Source organism: Lipophrys pholis, assembly GCF_963383615.2.
Source record: "Lipophrys pholis genome assembly, chromosome: 5".
Taxonomy (NCBI): domain Eukaryota; kingdom Metazoa; phylum Chordata; class Actinopteri; order Blenniiformes; family Blenniidae; genus Lipophrys; species Lipophrys pholis.
This window is the reverse complement of record NC_137628.1, coordinates 17,370,156-17,397,661: the sequence shown is the minus strand read 5'-3', so window position 1 is coordinate 17,397,661 and position 27,506 is coordinate 17,370,156. Positions and strand designations below refer to the sequence as shown.

At 41.0% G+C, this 27,506-nt stretch overlaps 1 protein-coding gene across 2 annotated transcripts in view; it reads left to right on the top strand.

The window, feature by feature from the left end:
- The window catches only part of palm3 (paralemmin 3), a 37,628-nt gene that overhangs the window by 7,091 nt on the left and 3,031 nt on the right, over positions 1–27,506 (top strand). For both annotated transcript variants that reach the window (XM_080462968.1, XM_080462967.1), the window contains exons 3-7: positions 17,490–17,542; positions 18,051–18,131; positions 24,370–24,497; positions 25,313–25,361; positions 26,999–27,029. In XM_080462968.1, the coding sequence (XP_080319094.1) occupies positions 17,498–17,542; positions 18,051–18,131; positions 24,370–24,497; positions 25,313–25,361; positions 26,999–27,029 (334 nt within the window). In that variant the 5' untranslated portion in view covers positions 17,490–17,497. The remainder of the gene's footprint in view (positions 1–17,489; positions 17,543–18,050; positions 18,132–24,369; positions 24,498–25,312; positions 25,362–26,998; positions 27,030–27,506) is intronic.

Here is a 27,506-nt window from a genome sequence, read left to right as displayed (position 1 = left end):
TGTACTAATAGAAGCAAAATTGGTCGAGATTGACTTTTAGCTGATAGAGTTCAAGGTATTGTTAGTGTGAGCTTGAGATATATATATATATATATATATATATATATAGGATGGGGTCATTTTCATTATTGGGTTAAAACTGAAATGAAGGCATGTAAATTGCTGTTGGTTTCCCGGGAGCTCAGCTGACCAGCGTGTTCCTGCTTTGTATTCTGTCAGCCCAAACATGCCTGAGATACCAGACACGCCACGTCATTCAATTTTAAACAATCCTGCAATTTTATCCTTTTGTCTCTTCTTTTTCACCTTGATTAGCCACAGAACGTGTTAGTCCGGTGACTCACAGTGAGTCAGCCTGCGTATACGTCTGTGCGCGTTATTTCTCTCATTTGTTGACTTGAATCCTCAGAAGTCCTGGCTGACGGGGAAAGGAGGAGGATGGGAAAAACTTTGCTATCTTCACTTTACTGTGTCTGATAGTCCGTTGCACAGAGTCCACATGCCTTTCTTTTGTCACCAACAATGTATATTAATCAAACATACAAGGATTAAAGTGATGTAAAGTGATTGTGAAGGCGAGGATCTGAGAAGATAACGTCATGAGAAACTGGACCGTCGTACACAAAAATACTTTATTATAATGGCAAGCTTGCATTTACTGCCATCTTTCTCTCTCATTTCTTTTGAATGTTTATTTTCTACGATCAGTCGTGATTGACTTCTGTTTGGTTTTTCGTGGCTTTTGCATATGATATATTGACTTTAGAGAAAGAGTTATTTAAAGACATTTAATTTACAGAATGGATGTATTATAAAAAAAAATACATTGTAAAATTACATTAACCTAGTCTGACTTCAATGATTGAATATTCCGCTACTTCTAGTCATTTATTATTCCTTAAAGTGAATTTTTAAGCTGAAGTAAAGAAAGGCGTCCCAGTTGATATGATTTGCTGCTTTATTATGTATAATGCAATAAAAGCAGTTTAGCACATTTCCAGATTTTTTTTTTTTTTGGAATTGTTATGAAGTGCAATATTGATCATGCCCTCACATTCGATCCATCAGATAAAGTAAAAATCAGGCCATCGAAATTAATCTAGGCGATCAATAGGCATTGCTCTCCCTCTCAGAGGGTGTGTTGTTTCTATTTCTGTGCAACTGAAACAAAGAAGATGCATAAATGATGCAACCGCATTACATCAAGCTAAAACAAATACACATGGTTACTAGGTTACGACGCGGGGATGGCTGTCGAGCCCAGCAAAGGGACAACAGAAAGATGTCTCTGTTGCATACTGTATACAACATCTGCACTGAAAGTTGCATCTTAAAAGCTTGTTGTACAGCAATGTGAACAGTGAGCATTTATGGCATTGTAAATGCAGCCTGAAATATATGATATGCATAGGATTTCATATGCCGGGCCGCACATGTGTGAGATATGCTTTGACTTACACGCACAGGAAGGAGTGAATATATACTGCCTACGTTCAGTGGTGTGTCTGGATCTATGTGTTTGAGTGAATCTCACAGCTGAGCAATGCCTGCAAGCTCCAGCTAATGTGTGATGTTGTTGTCTAGCTGGTAATGTGGTGAAACAGTCTGAACGCTGCCAATTCACAGCCGATTTCTAACAAACTCACCTCTTGCTGAATGGGGGGGGGGGATTGAAAAATAACAGTTTGCATCTAAGATTGAAATGTACTGATTTATCAAGCTTATTTTGGCAATTTGGGTTTCTCTGGATTTGCTTTGTGTCCGGGCAGAAAGGATCATCAGGGGTGGTTTGCTGTTCCTTAATTTATTCTACTGAAAATATTAAAACCCTTCTTGTGCTCTTTAAAATTGTAGTTCTCTCAGGCGAATGTGCTGGCCTTTCTGATTGAATTCTATAACTACTGAACAAATGGAATTGTCCAAGCCATAGCAAAGAGAGACATTTGGGAAGCATTCTGTCTGACAACGTGTCCTCATTTAAACCTCTCAGGATGTTGTTTTGCTTCAGGAGCAGCATGTTGCGTTCATGTTATCTTTGTGTGATAGTGTCTTTGACGTATTTCATTTTTTAAGGTGAAGAAGCTATTTCCGTGGGTGTATTTAGAAACCCAAGTGTCATGCCAGCAGTAATCTTTAAACCGTGCCGTGAATAATCCCACACATTTTGCTTTTGTGTAGTTTCTATTCATCGGCATAACCGAGCTTTTGTCCTTTAGTGTTTTGTGACGAGCAAAACTTCATATTGTTCTTTGCTGTGACAAGTGCTGGATCCTTTTATTTCCTTGGCTGCACTGGTCATGGTAGTATATCTTCTCCTTGATGTATTTACTGTCCCCCTGTGTGAGCACTGGTGACCCTGGTACTGACCATAGTGAAGGATGAAGTGCAATTGACAGAGTTGTTATTGGCATCCTGCTGTCTTTAGTTATGGGAAGAAAACCTTTGAACCTAAAACAAATGATTTTTATTTTGGGTTTTTTCCCCCCAAGTAGATGCAGCTGAGAAAAGGTGAAAAGTAATTCTGGCAAAATGGTGAAAGGAGCTTCGTTAGATGTAGTAATTCTATATCGTGTTACATTTAAATTTTGCATCACTGGTACATATAGCTGAAAAGGACTTTAAAGCAAAACTAGATTAAATGATACAATATTTGTTCAAATTGATAAATCTTGCAAAAACTACTTTTCGCCAGTCATCTTGACCATTGTATTAAATCCATTTCTATGTGTATAGCACCAAACACAGCAGTGTCATTTCAAATCCAACAATTCCATCATATCCTTGTAAAAGTAATTTAAAATTGTACCTGAATGGCATTTCTCTGGTGCGGTGGTTTGCACTGTCACCCAGTGAATAGGAGTCGTTTGCATGTTCTCGATGCATTCATGGGTTTTTCTCTGGGTACGACTGATTACTTTGAAAGTCCAGAAACATGCATTTGAGTCTAATTGGAACTCTAAATTGCCCTTAGATGTGAATATGAGTGTGCGGTGTCATTATTCTGTGTGATGGGAGAGAAATGTGGACAATTTAGATTTATCAGTGATAAACCAGCAGTCGATTCGTTTTCTGTTTTTTTTTTTTTTTTTGTGGGTAAGTGTTGAAAGAGAAAGGACTAAAGTGCATTAGATTAGTCACGTCAGTGAATCGTTTTGGCTAAACCGTTGGATGGTTCAGGGAGCAAACATCTTGGCTATGTTTTAGTGAAAATGACAGGCGTGAGTAACCAACGGTTCTTGTGGTTTGTGAAAGAAAAATGATTCAGCATGTTTCTGGACGCCAACCTTCAGCTCAGAACCAATGATGTCTTGTTCTTATTGAACATTCTCAAGGGCTGGCTTGAACACCAGGGTTTCAGTTTGGATTTTAAAACGGTAGGATTATGTTACCAGCTTCGTTTAGACGATTTAAAGTGGATATATTCTAAATGTCACGAGAAATCTCTATGCTGGCCAAGATGTCAGATCTGTGTTTGGCAATCAATACAGTGAAGATGGTTGATGCCTATTAGAGGGGGGGGAACTATTCATGTGCTATGTTGGATATCCCTCCATTGAGCTCCGGACTGTCTTTTAAAATGGTCTGTTTTATGCTGCCCAAAACAGCACCTTAAATACAGTCTATTCATGGAAGTCTGTTTAAAAACGCAACGCTGATCATAATCCTTAACATTAAATGCACTAAAATCATCAGTGCAGTTTTTTTTTTTTTAATTTAATGAACCATTACTTTGAGTTCCTCCTCTATCATGCTCACATCCTAACCTTGGAAAAGGCTAAAGGCTGTCGGTTTGGGGAGCAGTGTAATGTTTAATGTGCTGTTAATGAATGGCTTGCATTCAGTTTGTTTGTTCAAAGTTAACTATGTCATTGTATGATGAGGAATTTGCGAGAAAAAAACAACCCATAAACAAGTACTTAAGTTTGACATTTGAGGGTGGGAGAGCCAGTCAGACAGTTTTTAAAAAAAATCTGTTTTGTCAAAGCAGAAAATGTAGGTGTAAACTCTGCAGGGATGGTTTCTCCATAGCAACGGATTATTTATACGGTGTTCCACTGTGGCGTCCCAGAGTTGTTTAGATATGATTTTGGTGAAAGTGTGTTGTGTGAGAATGTGTTGTGTGTGTGTGTGGAGTCGTGACAGAGCTATGAGGCCCAAAGGCACACGGGCCAACAGGCTTTTGACTTCATTACAATAGCAAAAATGAACCGAGACCGGATTACACCAGTCCTGCATTCCTCTCCAAACCTGTTTCTCTCTCTCTCTCTGTCTCGCTCTCTCTCTCGCTCTCTCTGTCTCTCTCTCGCTCACACACACACACGCACGCACGCACGCGCACGCACGCACGCACGCACGCACGCACGCACGCACGCACGCACGCACGCACGCACGCACGCACGCACGCACGCACACACACACACACACACACACACACACACACACGCACACACAGTGGAGCGAGCCAATACATGCTTTTACACACTCGTGCATAAAATGCATAGAGAAGGCATACAGAATGGCGTCTGTCTGCATCTGAGTGTCAAAAAGCAACATTGCGTAATGTATTCTGTTAAGTTTAGAGGATTACCACCTGTCACAGCCTGCTCTCCTAATGCCCGTGGTGGCGAGTGATTGAACCGCACAGCAGCAAAACACAGATAACCTGCAGCCAGAGATTCCGCTGCAGATCTGCGCTGGCAGCTTCTGTTGGTGAGAAGAAGAGGTGGGACCACTCCGCGTTAAGAAACGGTCACTTTACCATCATTTTGTTGGTATTGTGACTGTGCAGTAAGCCCCAGGAGTTGTGGTCCACAATCACTTTTGAAATCATGAGAAGGATGAATTGAGTCTATTGAATCCTTGTTTTCAGCTTGAAACAGTAATTCTAACAATCAATGGTCAAACGCAATCTCTTTCACTGACGTGTTCCCAACATTAAAGCCATCAAGTTTCAACTTTAAAAAAAACAAACAAACCCTAGACTGCGGGATAGTTTAAATTGATTATACATGTAAAAGCAGTGGTTTCCAACCAGGGGTCTGGGACCGCCGTGTTCCTTTTGGCTCTCTTTGTCCGGGGCTGTAAATAGATTTGTCAAAGAAAAGTGATTTGGGAAATTGGCCGTGACTTTTATTTGAGAGATTGTCCACAGCATTTGTTAGGAGTAGAGAGGGAGTCGAGGGAAAGAATACGTTTTAAAGCCTATTAAGTGGCACAATTGCTGGAAACCGACAGTGTCGGAATATTTTAAATAATTATTGACTTGAAATCCCCAAATGTCCCACAGATGTTATCCAGGTAAAGCTGTTGCTGCACCACGGTAGTTACAGGTCCTGTCACACTGTGAGTCTTGAGGAAGCACCGTGCATATTTCTGCTTGTAAGAATCTGACAGATTGGTGGAGTGTTGGTGCGAGCTGGATGTGTGCAGCTAGAAATGTTTGTTGTGTCACAGCCTCCAGTGTCTTGTCAGGACTTGTCAGAACAGGTGTCTCAAACTCACAATCGATCTCCCCCTCTTCACATTGCTTCCTCTGCTTCTTGTTCTCTCTCTTCTTCCTTGCAGGGGTTTTTGTTATCTCTTGATCTTTTTTGTGTCTTTTTTTTTTTTTCCTCGCGTTTCATTTCTAAGGACCGGGACATCGTTGCAGGGGCTGGTACGCACTGCATATTTTTTTGTTGTTTACTTGCATTGATTACCAAAGGTAAATATACTGGGGGAGAATAATTGCCATAATGACACTCCGATAATGGCCCAGACAAACTTTGCCCTCAGTCTGTGTTTGACGTGGCTCATCCACTCGTCTATAATCTTCACTCCTCTGCAGAGCCACACACTCTGAATTCCACCCGAGGGTTAAGAGCCAGTGTTTTCCCTCCTTATCAGAAGCACTAATACATGTCTCACCTGTCTGTGCACCGTGTTTCAGAAGATAAAGCTGTAGATAGAGGGGAGTTTGTGAATTCCAAAAACACTGAAAGCACAGTGATTACCCGTCCCACAGTGTAATGCCGACGGCTGATAACACATTGTCGCCTTTTGTGAAACCTCACAAGGTCATGACCGAGCCTACATACAAATAAAAAGCTGGGCGGTAAACCCAGCAATTACCCGCCGTTTTCATGTTGGCGCGTTTGGTACTGTGCAACCATTTCCCCACATAATTTGAAGTTGTTGCGCCAAGGCTGTGGCAGTAAGGACACCGCCATCAGTCACAGTAAAAATAAAAAGGCGGTTTAAGGTATGGTATTGTATAGTCCGAGAGGCCTGCTCTCCAGTCGACACACTGCAGAGATATTGTTATTGCAGGAGGCGATATAATCCATCTCCTCTCACAGTGAATGAAGCTACTTCACCCGCAGACAAAACGGAACTCACTCTCTCAAATCATGTATTAGTTTTTTCAGTTGAATTGAGTTGATTCTTATTTGTATAGCACTTTAATATAACCATCTTAACACACTTTTCACATGAAAGAGCATAGACGACAGTGGAAAGAAAAAAATAACCTTTTATCAGGAGGAAACCTGCAAAACCAGGCTCAACGGTGGCGGCTTTTTGTATATTATTAGATGTTGTTAATAGCTGTTGGGATCCATATAAAGTGAAAACATTTGTTAAGTAAAGGTTTTACTTGGAAAGATGTTGTCAGGTTTTATAGTTAGCCTGCAAGGGTCACACCTGTTACCCTCATGGTTTTGCAATGTAGTTTGTCATTTCCATTTTTTTTTTTTTAAATGAAATTACATGTTTAATGAAATAATAATAGTGGTAGCTGTGCTTTTATTTATCGTGATTACTTTTGTAAGATGTAGGAAGATAAGCATGCATGAATTGAAAATCAACATGTCAGATGATGAGAAAACATTCTAACATTTCGTGAAAACTACGAGATCACATGCAACTTTTTAATAAGTAATGCAATCCCACCCAACATATCTCATATTCAGCTTTCAATGTGAAGCATTGTGAAATAATTCCTTTGATGTGTGAATGCTTCAAATATTAGGCGCTTTAAATGTTTATGGTGGATTTTTTTTTTTTTCACGAGTGAAAGATTTTGGCTTACTTCTAAGTGTTTTAAATAACTGAATACATCTGGTATTCAAGCACGTTTCATCCACAATAAGATCCCCCCCTCCATTTATAAACACACAACAATGCCTCTAAAACTGAACTATCTTTCAAATACACGGCTAACCCAAAAGCAACAATCTCACTTCCTCACATTCGGATTATAACGATAATCCTGCGCGTTAATCACAGTCAGTCAAGATGACTCAGGCAGACGGCACAGTGCAACATTCTTCAGATTCGCCATGCATATGTATGTTCCAGATGACCGTGTTGATCTCTGCAGCCCCTCTGCAGATTTGATGACTGGATAACAAGCTTTTTTTTTCTTTTTTTTTTACAAAGGCTTCTCCATGCTGTCGTGTTAGATCTGTTGCTCAGCTTAATGGTTGGGGAACTGATTTTCTTCAAATTTGTCCATATTTCATGCGTTAAACGTGTGAGGCAGATGGTGGTTTTGACATGGATCGTGATCAGAAGCTTGTCCATATTGGGAGCCACTTGTCAAGCAGCATATAGCCGTATACTGCATTTAAACTTACTTCGGCCGTCTGTACATTTGAGACATTTCTCCTACTATAGCTGCTGGTAATCTCAGTTTTCAGTAGAAGTAGTGAACACACCAAGACCATGTTATTAGCAGCAGAGCCCTATTGTCAGGGGAGCTTTGATAATAAAAAGATACATGGTGAAGGCTGCAAAAACCAAGTGTCTTGAGTAGCAATATGCTTTTTGCCAAAATGACTGTGAAGGGAAACACTGTGTCAGGCGGGATGTTAGGATTTTCGTTGTTTCTGCAGGTTTGTTTTATTAGGTTTTTAAACATTAAATGAGAAACTAAAGGCATCTTATGGAAATCTTTTTCTTTTTTTTAATTTGCACCAGGCATCATTAAAAAAAAAAAATCTTGTTTTTATGATGCGTTTGTACTTTTTTTGCACTAAAACAGGGAAACATTTGGAGTTGTCATTAAGGGGTTATTATGCTATAATGAACACAGCCCCAGAACTATAGCTTTGACAGGCATGATATAAAAAAAAAAAAAGTCTGGATGAAAAATTATTCAGTCAGCATTAACTACACATGTCGCAGTGTTTGCAAGATGACAGTCACAAGTCAACTTGACTTCTGTTCATGGAGCCATGTAGCACAAACACCATATGATCGTCATTAAAAATGACCAATGACGTGTGTCACTCCATGTAACTGCATGGTTACACTTGCTAAATGTGGGTGTAGTTCAGTGTGAAATCTCTGACACTCTGTACAGTGCACAAATCATGAAGGCACAAAGCTATGCTTTTTTAATTAATGTTCACTTACCCAGTTATTAGATTACTCTTTGTTGCAGATACAAGGTTCATAATGTCGCGGGTTTGTCTGGCTGCTCCTTCGTTTCCATCTAGTTTCCTGCTTCTTCCTCTGTACTTTATGTAGGGTTTTTTTTTCCCTCCTAAAATCACTTGTCGAGTTTTCATTATCTTCATCTTGGACAAAATCTGTTCACTTTACGTCGTCTTTTTTTTTTTCTTTTCAATTTAGTTTTTGCTAAACTTCGCAAAGGTTAGTGACTATATAGCTTTAACCATCTTTTTTGCATTATTTTAATACAAATAAATCCCAAATCAATCAAAAAGCATGTTTAATGTGAAATGATAGTAAAATGATGTAATATGTTGGATTTTTTTATTTTATTTGCCTGTGTTCAAAACACCAAGACGTTTTGATTTCTTTTCATCTATTCCTAATGCTAATCCTGATATATGCTCACACCTGCCTAACTGAAGAGACAACTAAGTCTGTGATATTGTAGGTAATGCATGCATACATGTAAGGATCTTTTCTCAGCTCCTGATGGCACGCTGACAGATATAATTTTAATATGTACACATGGGGCACGTAGTCAATTTTAACCTTTTCTTCTCGGCAAGCATGAAACATTCAGACAGATGGAGAGCACATTCATTTTATATATTAAGATTAAAGTCTGTCCACTTCACATCAGCAACACGGTTTATCTATTTCAAAAGCTAAAATATGGCAATATTGAAAATCTAAAATAAGAGTCGGTTACATGCTGATCACTGAAGGTGCGTCAGCTCACATCTATGAATATACTTGTAAAGGTTGCGGTGTGTGTTTGTGCGGTTTCGACATTGAAGCATGACGTAATTCCATTTCGACCGCATCATGCTAAACGTGACCAAAGTCAGACTAATACCCAGAATTATTGATTTCTGAATATGCTCAAACAGAGGTAAGACGGAGTTTTATTAGTGTGTGTAGCAGTATGAAGTGATATTGTGGGCAGAGCCAGCGACGGCTTAGACCAGCCCACGGCCTGCTGAACAGATACACTACTGTGTCTGTGTGTGGAAACCTGGTCCTGAGAGCTTCTAACATTTAAATCTAATCTTCCTGTTGGACCTTTTAAAAAGAAAAAAAAAATATCACCTTCTTTATAATGTATAGTGTGTGTTGTGTCCGATGGAACACTATTGACCCCTCTTTAAACTTGTATGCTCGTATAAGTTAGGAGTTCAAATCCAGAGCGAGTGTGTTCCTTTGAGGTGCTGTTGTTTCATCTCTCGTCTCCTCTTTCAACAAGGTCTTGTCATGTTCTCAGTGCATTCAACTTGGTTTTAACTGCTGAACACCAGGGTGCGTTGGCAGATTTCTTTTGATATTCCCTCGCAAGATGCCTTTGATACACTCAAGACGTGCTACCTTTGCCGCACATATCGACGAAGGTAATGCACTGACGGATAGTGGATTGTTGGGTCGATTACTTCCTCTGTGCAGATTACTGAAGACGCTGTGTTGCTTGAGATTTTAGGCAGCGGTCGAGGCATCTGGCCTGTGAAGTGCAGAGGGTGATAAATGGCTTGGAGTAAGCTTGTGATGCATGTTGTTGATTCTGATAATCCCCAGCATGCTCCAACGTCTCCCACACTGTTAGCTCTGTCTCTGTCTCTCTCACACACACACACACACACACACACACACACACACACACACACACACACACACACACACACACACACACACACACACACACACACACACACACACACACACACACACACACACACACACACACACACACACACACACACACACACACACACAGCAGTGGAATGCAGTGTTTTCATTCCCTCGACCCGGACTGTCAATCACAGGAACTTGGCCATGTGTTGCTGCTGCAGCAGCACCGTCCAAGCTACACAAATCCCACCCATACCACCCACTCATGTACAGTTCAGACAGACACACAAGCACAGTATACAGACATCTGTCATACACACAAACACACCCGCCGACGGTGTGTCGGATTTATTTCTATCTAGATCCGCAGGACATCCATCTCCAATAATGCAATTTCTGCCGCAGGGTCTGTCAAGCAACTGAAAATCAATAGCTGATGAAAAAGCACTTTACAACAATTCACTCTGTCTATCCCTCAAGCAACAGAGAGATTGCCTCTTTGATTGCCTTCGATTGAAGCGCTATCGAAGAATTTGGTGTACAGTCACTTTGCCGGCTGTTTAATTCAAGCTCTTCCTGAACAAAAGCCTGTGACCAGAGCAAAGGATGTGCAAGTTCAGAGATCAGGGCTGATATGATTGCATGGTTTTGTTGCAGATCGTCTAAAGGACGATGTTTAGGCTCTTGCTGTTCCCCGAGCACATGACTGGAAGGATATTTCGACTTCCACCGGCCTTGGATTGTTTTCTCTCTGCCTTTATTTTGAGTCAGAAATTGTGGCGCTGTTTAGATTAAACTTTTGAAACAATTAGTGTCCTCCTAAATAGCTTTATTTATTTAAATTTTAAACCTTGGTTCATCTCTTTCCCAATCTTCTTGATACTTGAAGACTTTTTTTTTTTTTTTCTCAAGGCAAATAGACCAAAAACTCTACAATAACGTTGAAAAGAAGCAGATTATAGTGACCAGTGGAAAAAAAATGTAAATGAGACTCCAGCAGAAGTACAGAAGCTGAGCTTGATTTCAGTCAACTGGCATGGTGAAATAAAACTCAATAAAGCCCCTTCCATACTTACTTCCTTCCTTCTTCCCCACTCGTTTCTCCGAGAAGGAGAGCAGAAACTTCAAAGAGAAGCAGGGTGGCCAGCGGTCTAACTGCAGCGTAATTGCATCACAACACAAAAACTAAATGCCACTGGGTGGCCCTTTAATGACTCCCTTGCACCCCTACGCCGCCTCCAATATACCTGAAGCTATTTTATCAACTCGGCGTCTGCTGTGTGTTTAGTGGCCAGTGGAAGACTGATGCTCTTTGATTATTCTCCTTTCCTTCCTGACATAAACAGCATGTTCAGGCCAAAGCCCGTGCAACAATTCCACCATTTCATCAGCTATTATATTCCATGAAAGTCCCAATCTCGCTGGGCATAGCAACAACCTGAAAACAAAACGCCAGTTTCCAGAATTTATAAATAAAACATTTGCCACATTCCCACTCTGAGTCTCAGGATCTCACTCGCAGGTCTTTTGAAAGGTTAAACAAGTTTTGCAAAAGTTTTATTTCATGTTCTGTTAATTGTCACAGACACTTCTGAATTGGTTCCCACATGCAAGAACCTTTCAGCATACCAGTCTGGTTTTCATCCAGTGGCCTCTGGATTACTTTCTTTTGGTCCGTTTTGCTTGAGATCAAGTGACAAAATCGTTACACACCATTCCTGCATCTGCTGCGCACGCATGCAAACTGCAAGTGAAATATGACCTCAATTTTGCAAGGAGTTCTTGCAGCGTTACAAAAAGGGCCAATTCTTTGTGATGGCAGGTGAATGTTTTGTACTAATTGACTAATTTTTCTCTTCATTAGACAAGTTGTCAGTGAGACCAGGGCTCTCAAGTATGATTATTGGCCTATTTGAGCCAAATCTGCAAAAGAGGGTTTTTTTGGGGGGGGGGGGGGGGGGGGGTTTTGGTAAATTATTTACCCGAGTCAGGAAATGCCTGACTGAGAGTTGCCCTGTGTCACAGTCCGCTTTGAGACTCATGACCGACCGTTCAGGTTTTCAGCTCCAGTGCAGCTGGTGTGCGTCCTCTGTGAAGGCAGAGTCAATGACCCCAGTGTACTTGGGCTTGTCAAATACACCCCGATTCCTGCGTTTCACTCAAGTATTTGGTCGGAGTAGGCATCCCACGTACTGAAAAAAACACCCTCTGAATTTTTGTAACTTTCACATGGACCGCTAATCTCCGACTTCATCGTCCATAAGCAAGCAAATGCTGATCAACAGGAGGCATGTAAGTGCTGCCTGTCAGCTAACTGTGATTGTGCTGATTGCATCTCCCACAGTCTTTTTTGAAACCTTCTTTTTAAGCCCAAGGAAAATGAAATGCTGCTTTCTGTGTTTGAGGTATTTTCTCAGAGTAATGAAGGCCCCCCCCCCCCCCCCCCCCCCCCCCATGGGTTCTGATTTGAATTTAACTGAACACCAAAATACCGTATGTCGAATTTCTCCTGGAGTCTTGATTATAAGAAGAAAAAAAAACAGTGGTGTTTCACTGTGTAGGAATAGTAACACTACACTAAGTTTGCCAGTTTCTATACCTCCAGTCCATTGTGCAGTGCCCGTGTGTCGCAGACGGCCTCAGACTGTGAGTTGTGCTACTAAATGAATCTTATAGTTTTCATTCCAGACACCCTACTGTTCCGCCATCTGTTCCCACAGAGCTAATGTCACTACACTAGCACTCTGCGCATAGACTTCATGACACCCCTCTAGGTAAATATACATTGTTATATAAACACGCAAACATACACTGAAGGCAAATATATACTGCATTCTTCTGCACCAGGGCATGAGGAATGTTTGTGAGGAAACCCCGCTGCCAGTGAGACTGAATGACTGAGAGGCAGCTGGACGTCTGCGGCCTGCCAGCGAACACCGCATCAATCCCCATGTTTCCACAGGGCTGAACTGAATTGTATTGGCAGCTATTCTTGATTAATTCCATCTCTTGTTCAGCACGTACGCAGTGTTTTCTTGTCCAAGAGTCACAGTTTTGGAGTTATTTCCCTTTTTTTTTTGGTTTTATAGAGTTGGAAATTTTGAATGTAAATCAGACCAAGAATAGGTAAACAAAAGATTCCAGATTAGTTGAATATGAATATAAGTATTATTTTTCTGAATGAAGTTATCATTTGGCTGATGATGTGTTCGGAAATGTTCTTATTAATCTTATCAAAGCTGTATTTTCTCAATAGTGGTCAATTATTAGGGTGCACAAACATTTTGCTTGTTCGTTTTTTTTTTCAGTTAATCTTTTTTGGTGAGACTTAATCTTATTTGTTTCAATGGTTATTAAGTGTGAATTAATTAGTATTGGAAAAACAGCTAGTATCACTGCTGCAAGCTGTTTACACTGAGACGTTAGAGGTCCACAGAGCTTTATCAAGAGCCCAGGTGACACATGGGACAGGTCACCAGTCCGTCACAGGACAAACAGAGAGACACAAGCTTCTACACACTCAAATCACCTGAATGTCCAAAGATTGAAACCCACCACAAGTTTACTTTACAACAGCGGTGTGAAGTCCTTCTGCGCATACTAGTCCTCTGAGCAAATACAAACACAAACAACCAACAAGACCGCCTGACATTGTCGCGATCTGACTTGTGTTTGATAAACTCTGGGGGGAAAAAAATCCATTTTGATCGAGAAAAAAAAATGTGTGAAAGCTTTTCATTTCAGTGTTTTGGTGGCGCGTTGACTTACTGACTTACTGGGACACTTTGCCAAACACTCATTGTTATTGATGCTAGAAAACACTTGTGCTTTTCTTAGTGTGACGGGTCAAAGTTTCACCGCTGCAAAAAGTCTGCTGAGTAATTAAATTAATATTTAATCACTGCAGCACTAAAAAAAAAACAACAACCCACTGCTGTCCAGTTCCATCTGGACCATATGTCTTCCTGTCTCTGCTCTTCACTTTTGTCTTTGACCTTTGGACCTCCAGTCCAACGTGTGACTTGTGCAAATGGGATACGAGGAAGGTGAGAAAGACACTGGAAGATGTGACGTGGGAAAGACGTGGTGTTTTGTTTTTGTGGGGAGGTCATGCCACTGATTCCAGGCAGATCTTAACATGTTCAGCTGGTTCAGCACTGGACCTTTTTTTTTTTTCTTTTTTTTTTTGGCTTGAGAACCGAACACATCTTAAAGGAACAGAGCTGAGCTGGCATGTACAGGTGAACTGCCGTCTGCAGTTTCATCCTGCACCCACCAAGCTGCCAGTGTGCCTTATTGATTTTTCACGGCTGCTGTCTGCCGCTGAAATGTAATGGACATAGTGTGAATTAACAGAAGCAAGAGAGGATTGCGGTTTCTTTCAACACGTTTGTGTGCCGTCGTGCTTTCAGGAGACCACGAAATAACTGTGGGTGTTGTGTGAAATTTCACAGCTGAGGTGCAAAGATTCATGGTTGAATTAAAGATTTTTCACATTAATAAAACTTAAAATTGGTTTTATAATGTGGTCAGTGCCTAATAAAGAGGATTATTTATACAGCCTTGAATAATTAATGGGCTCTACATTAATGCTGTGCTGATTTTCCATCATTGTATTTTTTTTTTCTATCTTTTCTATATGCATGACTTCAAGTCTGACCATTCAGAAACCAGGGTCTTTTGTCTGTTGCTATCCTCTTTTTCCCATTAAATAGCAATCTAGAGGACACTTTTTTTTCTTTTTTTTTTTTTTGTAGCGATAGTGAGCTCCTTGAGGTAGTGGGAGTAATCTTGTGTAAAGCACATTATATTTTGGCAAAACTAACTGTTCTCGACAGACAAGCTTCCCAATACCTGAGTGAACGGGAAGGAAGAAGAAAATTATGGCAATAGCAACAAACACAAATGGAACTAAAAACATGTATTTGAGGTCATTCTTGGGGAAATCGCCCAATGATGTGAATATGAGTCTGTCGTTGTCTCGGTGTTTGCCCCTGTGATGGACTGGCGATCTGTCCAGGTACGAGCACCACACGATCCGGGGGAAAAAAAAAAAGTGGTATAAAAGATGGAATGTCACGTGTTGCTGGAGGCAGATTGACCTATGCCGCTTGACCATAATCAGAGTCTTCTGGGAAAACATTGATTCCATCTGCAATTCATATGCTCTCTCAAATCTCTTTATTTTCCTGTCCGCTCTCATTTTTCTGCTCCAGATCATTCCCATTCTGTGGGCATTTAGGAATTTGAATCCAAATGAGTTTATACATTTCGCCTCACCTAATCCCCCTTTCCTCATCTCTGATCATCCACTCTGCCCCCCCCCCCCCCCCCCCCCCCCATCTTGACTTTCTCCATCTCTTAACTTTTTGACTTTGTCAGCCCTCCCTTCCCTACCCCCTGTGTCAAGTCTAATTATCGAAGTCAGTGTGTGTCTACGGGGAGCTCCTCAATACCTCCTCATCAAAGCCTCTGTTTGTGTTTGCTTGTTTATCTCTGACTGCTATTCTAGGCGCTCTCTCCTGGAGCCCTGATGAGACACAAGCCTTCACTCCCTATGGAGGCTTATACAGTAAGCTGTCGCAGCACCTCCAGTCATCCAAAACTCTGCCATAGTAGGATTTTGTCTTCTTTCCACCTCTGTTCTTACAGGGTGTACTACCCCTTGTCTTGTAGTATCTCTCTCCATATGTATTTGTGTATAGTTCCATCTTCCCCTCTCTCACCTTAAGTTTTTTTTAGGCAGGTGCCGTGTGATGAAAGGCATACTAGAGGTCGTTTCCCCGTCAAATCTTTTTTACTTACCTTTTCTTTTCTTTTTCTTTTTTTTTTGTCCCCGTCTGTTTTCTCCGCCACACAAACTACACCCACATTTTCATATGGTTTTATGTGGGACCTTTCCCCTGTCGCCCCACCACCCACAACACCTGGAGGGCGCCAACAGGAACCTTTGAGGTGTTGGTAAGATGAAGTTTCTCACTATGATAAGCAACATCCCCCGCGGCAAGAGAGATCTACCATCGAGGAGGAGCCACAGAGGCATACGCTCGACAGAGTTGCCTTCTCATTTGTCAAGTGTGGGTGTTGCGATGCATTGGTTTATTTGTTTGTTTGTTTGTTTTTTTCCCATTATTATCTTTTAGTGGAAATGGGTTTTCTGGTCAAGGGTTGATGTGTCAAAGCCGTTCCTGGCACATCATTTGAATTTACCGAATTTAAAATGTCACTGTGTGGTTGTATTTTGATCTTAAAAGCGAGCGACACCATTTAAATTAAATGTTTTTGGTGTCTTTACATATTACCCTGCTTACAATGCTTTGCCGGGTATGCATCTAGTGTAATCGCCTGTGTAGGTCTGTGTGTGTGTGTGTGCATGCATCCAGTGTGCAATGGTAGGCACATATTTTATGCTTCAAAGCTCTCTGATGGCGATTAGTACCAATAGTTGTGACAGCATGGCATTTGCTATAGAAATAGGGCCCTGCATAACTCAGACCTCTCCCAATCTGAGGACGCTGCTGCAACTGTTCCGTCATGTTTTGGGATTTTCAATAGTGACTCAAAAACTGTTGCTGTCATTGTGTGGAGAGCTCATGTTTTTTCTGTGAAGTTCATTTAAATCATATTAGTTGCTCTAAACACAAGAGTTACACGTGAACCAAAAATAGCTGTTGTGTTTCTCCGGAGTAGGTGACTTATTTCTTCGAAAATGGAAGGTTTCCCTCTCAAAGGAGAGTGGAGTTATGGCTCGTGATGGCAGCAGCTCACTAATGACTGAGGTGCTTTGAGCCCGTTCTTATGTATGTCTTCGACTCGATGCTCTCTCAACTACCTGGGATGTGGGGAGATCAAATATTGTCCCATTTAGTGTCGGCTGCAGGGGAAAACAAATATTGCCTGTGCTTATTTTCTTGGAAATCCCTGAGGCTGTGTCTCGACGAAAACAAAAGGCTTGATGGGGGGTGTGGGGCAAGCATTTTTAATGAGAATTGTTGGTCATGGTGGTGCTGGGGGATGAACATTCACATGTTCTTTCCAAATTGCATGCTTCACAAATCACGACGGCAGAGATTCTGCATCTCTTCTCACGAGCACTCATCTCTTCTGCTTCTTTATAGCAGGGGTGGGACTGGAAGAGTTTTGGGACTCATGCAGAAATGCTGTTTGATTCTTCTTTTTTTTGTACATTCTTCAAAACGCACAGAGCTTTTGAGCTTGGAAAGACAAAAATGTGGGGTGAATAAATAAAAGAAAATCGAGACTTCAACAGCATGAAATACAAGGGAGGGGATTTTAAGAACAATTCACACTTCATTCTTTCGAACTTTTGCTCACGGTAATCTCTAAGAATAAGCGGATCCGACTGACTTGTCTCATATTTGTTTAACCCGCTGATCTCCAACCTTCGATCTTGTCTTGTTGTGCCACAGGTGCCACGATGGATGAGGCTGAGAAGTACAAACAGCGACTTGAGGCTATCGCTGTGAGTATACACACACACACACACACACACACACACACACACACACACACACACACACACACACACACACGGGTAAAGAGACCAGGCTGCTGTCTGTAACATGTGAATTATTTATTGAGCATGCAGTGCCAAGCCAGGGTGTCCCTTGGGTCACAAAAGCAACAGTAGTTTGCCATGGGGACAGGTGCTTAAAGCATCATGGGAAATGGAGTATACTTAATGTCTTTGGTGACAGTGCCCTTATGACAGATGGTCGCCCACTCGTTCTCATCTTACCCAAAGAAAGTGATGTCTCGGGCACTCCGGTCTTTTCTATTCCTTTCTTCTGTCTTCTATTTTCCATCCATTAATTTTTGGTATTGTTCTTGGTTAAAATAAATGTTTTCTTCATCTTTACTTGAGTAAATTAAACTCTTGCTCTTCATCCTTACCAACTTCAATTCCACCACATGTACCGTCATTCTGTCTTTGCGATGTCGCTTTATCTCCTCTCTTCTCCTCCTTCCAGGAGAAGCGCCGGCTGCAGGACGAGGAGGAAAAAGCCAGAAGAGAGATGGAGGATGAGAAGCTCAGACTACAGCAGCTCAAGGTCTGACACACATACTCTGTATGATCTAACCTCATTTGTTCTCACACACACACACACACACACACACACACAACCTTGATGTTCCTCTGCTAAAATCCTCTGTAGGCTCATTTCAACTTGTTAGCAAGCAGATTTGATCCAAATATATTTCCTTTTTCACACACATTCTCTCACACATACACGGTCAGGTCCAGCCTCCCAAGTTTCCCGTTCCTGCCAGATCTCATAAGGTTAGAAGCAAGCCTTCCTTTGCTGAAATGAGTTTTTGTGAGTGTTTACATTCTGTGCGAGTCACAGAGCTGCTCTATTGTTTTCCATTCATTTCCACACTGGCGTTCCCACTTCCTACTCTGCTGTGTTGTGCTGCCCTGGGGCACATTCCTTAAATCTTGTGAAATTAGCCCAAGTTTCTTTTTTGTGCGTGAAGGTATGCATACGTTTGCTTCTATGGTCCATGCAGAAGGATGTTTGCACCGATGCATTGACAAATGACTTTGTGCACCATGCCAGTTAGAACAAATGGCATTTTGTCGATCTAAAATGAAGCCGCAGCAGGCCTAAAGTATTCATCCTTGATAATTATTTTGATACTTGCTCCCTCACAGGAGGTTTTCCTCATCACAGATTTTAGTACATTCATTAGCTTTGACATTGAGTCTAACCCCGGAGGAGGCGTGAGGATGTGATAGGAGGGAGCAGGAGATTTTACCCAGCTCCTGACCTGCAGGGAAGTTTTAGAGAGGCCTGTATCCAGAGAGCAGCTAATGTCACGGTGAGGGGAACAGAGCCTGGCTTGTTCTGAGCTGGAGCGGCACACACAGACGGTATTGTGACGCTTATAGCTTAACTAGGTTGCGACTGGCTAACATTGGAACGAGCTGAAACCAGAGTTTGCTGATCTCACCTGTTTTGCACAGTGGGAGTCAATTTGGCTCATTTGAGTGTCTTGCACTGGATTTTTCATGTTTTTAAACACATATAAAACCACCTTCCTCTGTATTCTGTTAGACCTGATGTACTTAAACTTTACTGCAGTGTAAGAGGTAACTTCCATTTACTGCTTGGCTCAAGACACTTTACTATCACAGATGCTTGCAGGAATAAACACTGAAGCCAAAAAGCCAACTGGGTGTTGCATGTCTTACTGCAGCTGAGTCAGCCTCCTGCTGCTACTTACTGTTAGTCCTGACATACAAGAGACGGCTGCCTTATTGTAAAGTATAGGCGAGAGCAGGGTTGGGCTCCTGTACAGAGACGAATGGCAATGTGAGATGTTGCCACCGGGTACCTCAGTCTGTCGCCGCGTGACAATGTATCTCTCCTGTGCCGTCACGTCCAATCGGCAGGAGACATTTCCTCAACCTCAAAACGTTCATATCTGTTCATAAAAGTTGCATCTATAACAGTTTTTCAAAGGAGAAAAAAAAAAAAAAAAAGCTCTTGCTCCAAGGTAACATATCTATCAATAAGCAAATGATCAACTCTATCTTCACCTTCTCTGTCACCAATCAATCTGCACTCTGAGCATAAATCAGGGTCACCCACAAGTCGGTGTATTAGAAAGGTGATGTATTATGTTTCATTCACTACAATGTCACGCTTATAAACGGCATGAGTCTTCAGACTGATGCCCTTTTCACACTTCAAGCCGGTAGAATTGATTCCTTTGATATACAGAACCTTGACTGTCGAAATCCGTGTTTTTCTGATTGTTATTGCTTCACTCCCGCAGAAACGCTCCAACATGGCATTGGCTACCCATTTCACTAATGATATGCTTTCGAGCATCAATAGAACACCACAATGGTTTTCGTCAGGATCTTTAAAAAGCTGACAGTGTCAGAATGATTCAGTAGATGACTGGTTACGGCACACACTGCGCAGTCAGTCAGACCTGTGCGGCTTTTGAAAAATATCAAGAAAGAAAATCTTTGAAAAGGAAAGGTAACAACTTCCACCATCATATTGTAAAAAAAATATATATATATTTGTAGGGATGTAACACGCACTTCCTCCGATTTCTCTTTGAATAAAATGTAATTTAATATTGGTTCCATCAAAAAACAGGTCAGTATTATGTCTTTGTCCAAAATCATCTGAACACTGAAAACATCTACAGGATATAGAATGTATTCTTCTTCTTCTTTTTTTTTTTTTTAAAGCTTTTCAAGTGAAAACAGCCTCAATCCTAAGGCTAATGCTAACATGCGGCGTTGGTCATATGTTACCGCTCCTACAGACGGTGCGATTTTAACAATCTTATAAGTTCACACCTAACAACACAGTATGACACGAATCTAATCAACTTTGAGCCACGACATGAAGTTTCCTGCAAGAATAAAGCTTCCCTAAACAGTCTGAATTTTATCGCCGGTTCTCTTTGGTCGCGAGGCCATGACAACGACCGTCCTTGAACGGGTCTCGCAGTGTGACGTGGGACCACGATTCTCCCACGATCGCTAAGGGGCCTTAGGACTATAAGAATAGGCATGTTCATCACGAGATTCCCTGATGTTTTGAAAGCAAGGGGAAGTTTTGAGCCTCGCGTCACTACATATGAAACGTGCAGATTCTGAAAGGAAGTTTTTTTTAAGCATTGCATTTCTGAAGTGCCTGTAAATGTTTCGTTATTACAAGTCATCGGACTTTGATGGTCCTGTAAACCTGCTCACGGATGCAGCATTATTTAAACCTTATTGCTTGTGAAGCAGCATGAGCATCAAAGTTGTACTGTTCATAAAGTGGTGAACTGGACAAACAACCTCAGAATTGTGGAAGAGTGCCTTAGTGCAAACAATGAGCGCCGCCATTTCTCTCTCGGCGCCGGAACTCAGTTGATCGTTATAAAGGAAGTAGTCCTCTTCATGCGTTTCTGTGTTTTATTAAGCGTGAAGTAGCCGGTGGATTTTAAAACACTATCGTGTATTTATATTGTGTGAAGCAGCCGACGGATTGGAATACATACATTTAACGACTTTATACAGTATGTAAAACTAGGAAGTTAATATTTGGAAGGCAACAAATATTTACAAAGTTCAATCATTCTCGTTTCAAACTTGCCAACTCCCTTAAAGGTTCTCTACCAGTCGCCACAAGGGAAAAATGAAAACTTTTAGGACCCAGCTTTAGTTGTTGATCTTCAAAACGTTGTCAATAAATTTCTGAAGGAAATTCCTCATTCCGCTCTGACAAAAATGTATTTCCAGCATTTAAAAGTCGTGACTTGAAAATTCAGACACTTTGGAATAGTTCTCGTTTCATACTGTTAAAGACAAGTATGCTATTATTTAGTGGGGCCAATAGTAAACCATTTGATTGAAGCTGTGGTGCATCTTCCTCTGTACTGGCTGGGACTGGCTCCAGCTTCTTCATGGCCTCATCAAAGATAAGTGGCTGTAGCTACTGGATGGATGTTAAGTACACTCCAACCACTCAGCAGTCCCACTTCAAAGTCGTTTATTACTCTTCTGCAATAACATATATAAGTAAATATATCATAAGATAGCGAGGCGCAAGCTCTGTAGGCACGACAGTGAAAATTTTTTTTTTTATTGCCCTCATCCCTGGATTTTGGTGTTTTATATTTGTAGTTTTGTGGTTCATTCAGTTGGTGACATCTAGGTCTCGCATAGTCTAATTCTATGTAACATTGCTTGTCTCTTGTCTCCAGGGTTGAGTAGTTTAGAAATCATTTAGCAGTTCAGCTAGTTTTTCAGAAAAAAAACCAAACATATACCTTGGAAAAAAAAAAATCATTGCCGTAAATAGGTATTTGGAATATGCTGAGTATATACACTTAACACTTTATTGAGCAAGCGACCGTATTTGGTGTCCTCCAACACATTTCTTCTAAACGACTGACAATATGGAAATAAATTCAACACTAAACATGCACACAGTGTTTCTAGTGAGTCCTATTTCAGGTCTTTAATTCACTTCATTTTAGATTTCTAACATTTTAACTTGGTGCACAGAGAAGTCTGTCGTGAATAGGTTGTGACGGCAGTCAAGCTTTTAGACAGATCACGGAGAAATCGTTTCCATTTTTCACTTTTCAACAGATTTGATTGGGTGTGCTTTTTTCCGAGTTCAACGGGTGTAAAGCATGAACTTGATTGGGATTAAAAGTAGATGACATAAATGGATACTGGATTCTCCACATATCTTTGCTTTGATGTGAAAGAAAGTGGTTTACTTTTACAAAGTTGAGTAGAAGGTCTGAATCAGGATCATAAGATGTTAAAATTACAACCAAAGGTGGGAAATAATAGAATAGAATAGAAGTCCTTTATTGTCACTCTATAGCAATGTTAACATACAGTGTTGGCAGCAGTGAAACGTTGTGACAGCAGAAAAAAACCCACACACAATGGTAGAAAATATAATACAGAGAGGTAAGATATAAATATTAAAATATGTACAACCAAGAAGTATTTACAAGTAGTGCAGAAGGGAACCACTTTTTCCAGGACACTTTCTAGGTAATCAAATGTCTTATTTTGTCCGGTTTCCATGTCCTGTCCAGGTGCAGTTTTGTGGATTTATCAAAAGCTTGTTTTTTGGGGGGGGGGTTTAAGTGTTTTTCAAGGGACTGATGTATGAATTTTGAGTGACTTTTCACAGAATATTACGGCACTTAAAGTGCATGTGATATAATCCCTGAAAGGTTACCTCGGCTTGTGAGGGTGCCCACGGAGGAAGTTTGCCCTCCTCGTCATGTGGAGTGAGAGGCCGGACTGCACTGTGTGTGAAACTGGTACATGTGCGAGTCTGAAGAAGGTGCTGGAGAACATCGAGACAGAGAAAACTAAACGCTGAAGTGTGGATATTTAAAAATGTGTTCATTTAACAGGTTCGTCATTTGACTGTTTTATTGTTTACATTTAAAACACTACGAGAAATTTAATCAAAGCTTTGAACGCTTGGACGAATTATCTCCTATTTTGTTTGAAACCATGGCTGTTATTTTTGATATTCATCATTATTTCATTCCGGTACAGCTTCCTTCCACAGTCCAAAGACTTGCATGTGAAACGAAAACTTCCCATAGATGCAAACATGAGCTTGTCAGTCCCTGCAGGAATTATCTGTCCAACTAAAAGTGACCTTTGAGTATACTTTAAGTATCACCGAATAATTACAGTGTCAGCTACCCAATGAGCAGTGATTAGCACGGGCTCTGTCTGAAATTAGCAGTCAGTCTTTATGTTGCCATAGCAACCGCTGTTAGCGACAGTTTCCAAGTCCCAGCCGACATTTTTGGTGAACTGACGTTTCTGAGGGAGCACTTCAATACCACCCGACATTATTTATCGACTCTGAAACTATTTGATTTATCCAAGCTGGTATCTGTCTCTCCATCTCTAGGAGGTGTCAGCATTTTATTTAGTTTTTTTTCTGAATAACCAAGTTGCAGTATCACTGCTAACTCAACATTACTGGTATGAGTTGAAACGATGTCAAACTACCGCCGTTTCATCAACATGCCAAAGGTCATTTCTCTCATTTGACTGTTCGCCAGTGTTTGATTTTTTTGTTGTGTTTTTTTGTTTTTTTTTTGTCCCAAGAATTTCTTTTACTGTTGGATCTCAAAGGATGACAATCAAAATCTCCTGCTTCACAGTGTGAAAATGAATAAACAGCAGTGGGTTAACAAAGAGGCATCAATAATGAGCCTAAAAGATGAGAAATAAAAGAAAAAAAACGTTTTTTTAACAAAGGAGCTGTGACACAGTTCACTACTAAATTGCTTCTTTCTGTTCCCTTTTAAATATCAGCTTGAGTAAAACCCTGGCGAGGCGTTATTCTGTACTTTCCCAACTGCTTTCAAAGCCGCCTATATTAAAACTGTGCAGCACGTCAGAAGCCAGTGTTTTTTAAGATAGTTGCACAAATGCGCTTTCGTGTCGGTACAATTTAGCGTACGAAGAAACAAAATGAATCCTTCATTCAAAGCCTCTGTTCTATAATCAAGCAATCAAATAATCACACCGATTTGGCTGTCTGTGGCTAATCAGATAAATGAAGAGCACCACAAAATACAAAGAACAAGAGATAATCATATCTTTAATCTATTTTCAGGGCCATTTATAATAGTCTCGTTTCTCTCAGATCGCTACTGCGAAACGTAGAAACTGTGACGAATGAGAGTTTTATATCATTTTCAAGGCCAAAGTTCCAGATCTTTTCTTTTATCCTGTGTAAACACAGCGCCGATTGTCTCTGTTTCTCATTCCAGAGGAAGTCTTTGAGAGACCAGTGGCTCATGGAGGCGGCACCTTTGTCCCCGACCTCCGTGGACGCCCAGGCCCCTCGCTCCCCTTCGTGGAACACACAGGCCCAGGACATGACAAAAGACACTGACAAGTAAATCCGACGTGTGACATTTTATTCATGTGTGTTTTTGTGGTGAATGTGCGTTCTTGTGGTTAGACGACATTTAGACGTTTCTCTTTGTCTGCGCTGACGGAGCATGAGGAAACATTACATTCTGGTTTCGTGGGGGTCGTTCATGATGACTTCAGCATTCCCTTCATCATTTTAGTTTTCCTTGTAAGTTTTTTGTGTTTTCACAGATGCCAGAAAGCTCGATCTAACTTTATTGCAGTGTGGACAATGTTGTCCAGCCCCAGAAGGCTGCACTCCTAAGTCCCAGTCTTATTACTCTGAAGGTCCACCGCTCTGTCACACTTTCCAGCAAGCCTCCACTGCACACATACGTTTCAGGACCTCTGGGAGCTTTGGAACATGGCTTAGGTGAAAAATGTAACTAAAGCTGTGTTGCTTCTAGTTTGGAAAGAATAAGATTGTCCCCACCATGTCTGCAGTGAGTTGATTTATGACTTTATGGTTTTTCTTTTTGTTTTTTTTGCTTTTAGCTTGTATCTCCCCCAGCAAACAATCTTGTTTGTTGCTTGTTGCTCTCTGTCCTGTCCGTTTCTGTCTTTCTCTCCTTAAAAGCAGAAAGTCTCCAACTCTGAGTCTGGTTTCTTCCTGCTAAGAGGAAGTTCATTTATTTCCACCTGCTCATGCTCAAGTGGAATAGTTGGAGGAATGTGTTGTATTTGGTGCTGTATAAATAAAATAGAATTGAAAATTGTAAGATTACCTTTTTGGTTTTTCCACTTCAGAGAATTGTCGGTTTGAATCTAAACCCTTTTGTCTTTGTGCGTCCGTCTCAGGTTGCAGCTGGCGGAGGAGCCGGAGGAGCCGACAGAGGCGGGCCAAATGGTGTGAAACATACACACTCGAGCACATTTACCCACTCGCTCTTTGGTGTCAGACTATGTGTTGAACAAGCATGATCCATCATCCTCCATTACGCCGAAAATTTCCCACATCTTCTGTCTGTGGCTTTGGGCCATGCATAATACATTTCCCCCTCTTAATGTACCCTTGATGTAGCGGCCTCTTGTTCAAAAGCGGGCTCTCTGTGAATGCGAGCAGCCCCGTTATGTCAACAACACAGCTCTCCATCCACGGGTAGAATTGTTGTTTCACCTCAAGTCAAGTGCAAGTATGTTTGTTTACTTCACCTCACCAAAAGGGGGCTTTATCGCAGAACAAAACCGTCGTCTGTCCTCCATTACTGCGTACTCCAGGAATTTCTTCATGTTATATTTATCTCAGCCTTTCCTGTTGGGGTTTTGCTCAAATCAGCTGAAGTCTAAATAGAGGATTCATCTGCTTTCACAGTCGATTCGTCGCACGGGCTGTGATAGATGAGAATTCAAATGTACGACATTATTCTCTGTGTGAAATTGAAAGCGCTTCATCCAGCCAGCCAGAGATTCTTTCGTACTGTGGGCAGACTAAGACTGAGTGACAGCCAAAATCTGGAAAAGCTAACTTTTCGGTTACATAATACTGTCTGAAGAGACAAGGAGCATGATGAGATTTTGAAGTTCTTGAATCTGCCCGAACGCACGTTCTGTGTTGCTCTCCTACATGTTTTCAGTTGTAAAGGACTGATGAAGTCCGGCCGTCGCTGAGCACCCGCAGAAATATCTTCAGTTCTGTTGGACCCCAAGTTGCAGGGCTGAACGTCCCCGGAACAATAGTGAACCAAACACTCAAGGCTACAAACACCAAATGGTTTTCTCAACATAGACTAGAAACTTCTCACTTTCTAGAATAAAATTATATTGGAAAAGTGATTTCCCTTTCACGTTCTCGATCCTTCCGTTTAGCTTTCAAGGGATCATATTTGGAAACTCCTTAATTTCTTCTTTCTTATTATTATATATAACTGATGCCTTAATAACAAAAGGTTTGGGGTTTGTAGAATTTGTATAGAAAATTGCACTTCTGCTTCAATCTTCTCACACATTCGGTTGATTTTTGACTGATTACTCACCGCGTTTCATATTATTGAGGTAAGAAGCTGAGGAACAACTTCACCAGCGAAATACGTGATTTACGTAATTACTACTGGTGGCAACATGGAAACAAACAAGAGGTTGTTTGGTGATTTATTTAAATTCTTGACAATAAAGTGCCTCTTCAAAGAAGCACAATGTCACTTAAACCCCCTTGACCAGGCTGAGTGCCCAGGCTGCTCATCATTCTGGGAGATATGCATTTGCACACACATTTGTGTAGTCAATGCTTGTATGTGCCGTTTTTCGAAAGTAGGGGTGAAACTTGGTTTCATGCGTGAAGAAAGATATATATTTTAAATGTTTAGTTTTTTTTCTTGATGGCATCTGTGTCCTCAAAGCTTTTGTGACGTTCCAAGTATTTGCATTTGCTGTGTCTTCTCCGTTGGCTCCTTTTCAAAACACCAGTTTCAAGAAACGCGTCACAAACAGTTTCTTAGTTTTAATCACCGACACTTTAATTCCCGCACTGTCTTTTCTGTTCAACAGGAAGTGGGAACTGTGGCAGAGGATGCAAAAGGTAAGCTCTGTACTGTATATACCTACTATATACTTTATATACCTTGTGGTCCTGGGAAATGTTGAAATTGCACAATTTAATAGAATGTATGATTTCTTTAGCATTTTCATCAACGGATTGTTGAAGTAATTCAAATTTATCACTTTAAAATAGTCAAACTGAATATTTTAAGAGGTTTGACAAACTCCAACAATCACAGTCTGTAACACCCGTACAGTTTTCTGGCTCCCAACACTCTTTAATCAACAGCTGCGCTTTTAATTCAGATTTTACTAAATTAGAATTATTAATAATTGATGGGTGTGTATTTTGCTATTGCTTACATTTCTTTAATATATTTCTCTTTGGAAGAAGTTAGCAGTCATTGGACAGTATCTAAAGACCATATATTTGTGGTCTTAAGTGTATAATAATAAAAGAAAAAGTACAGTGTGTGTTTTTAACGCCACAGTGTCGCTCTTTCTGCATCTCAATTGA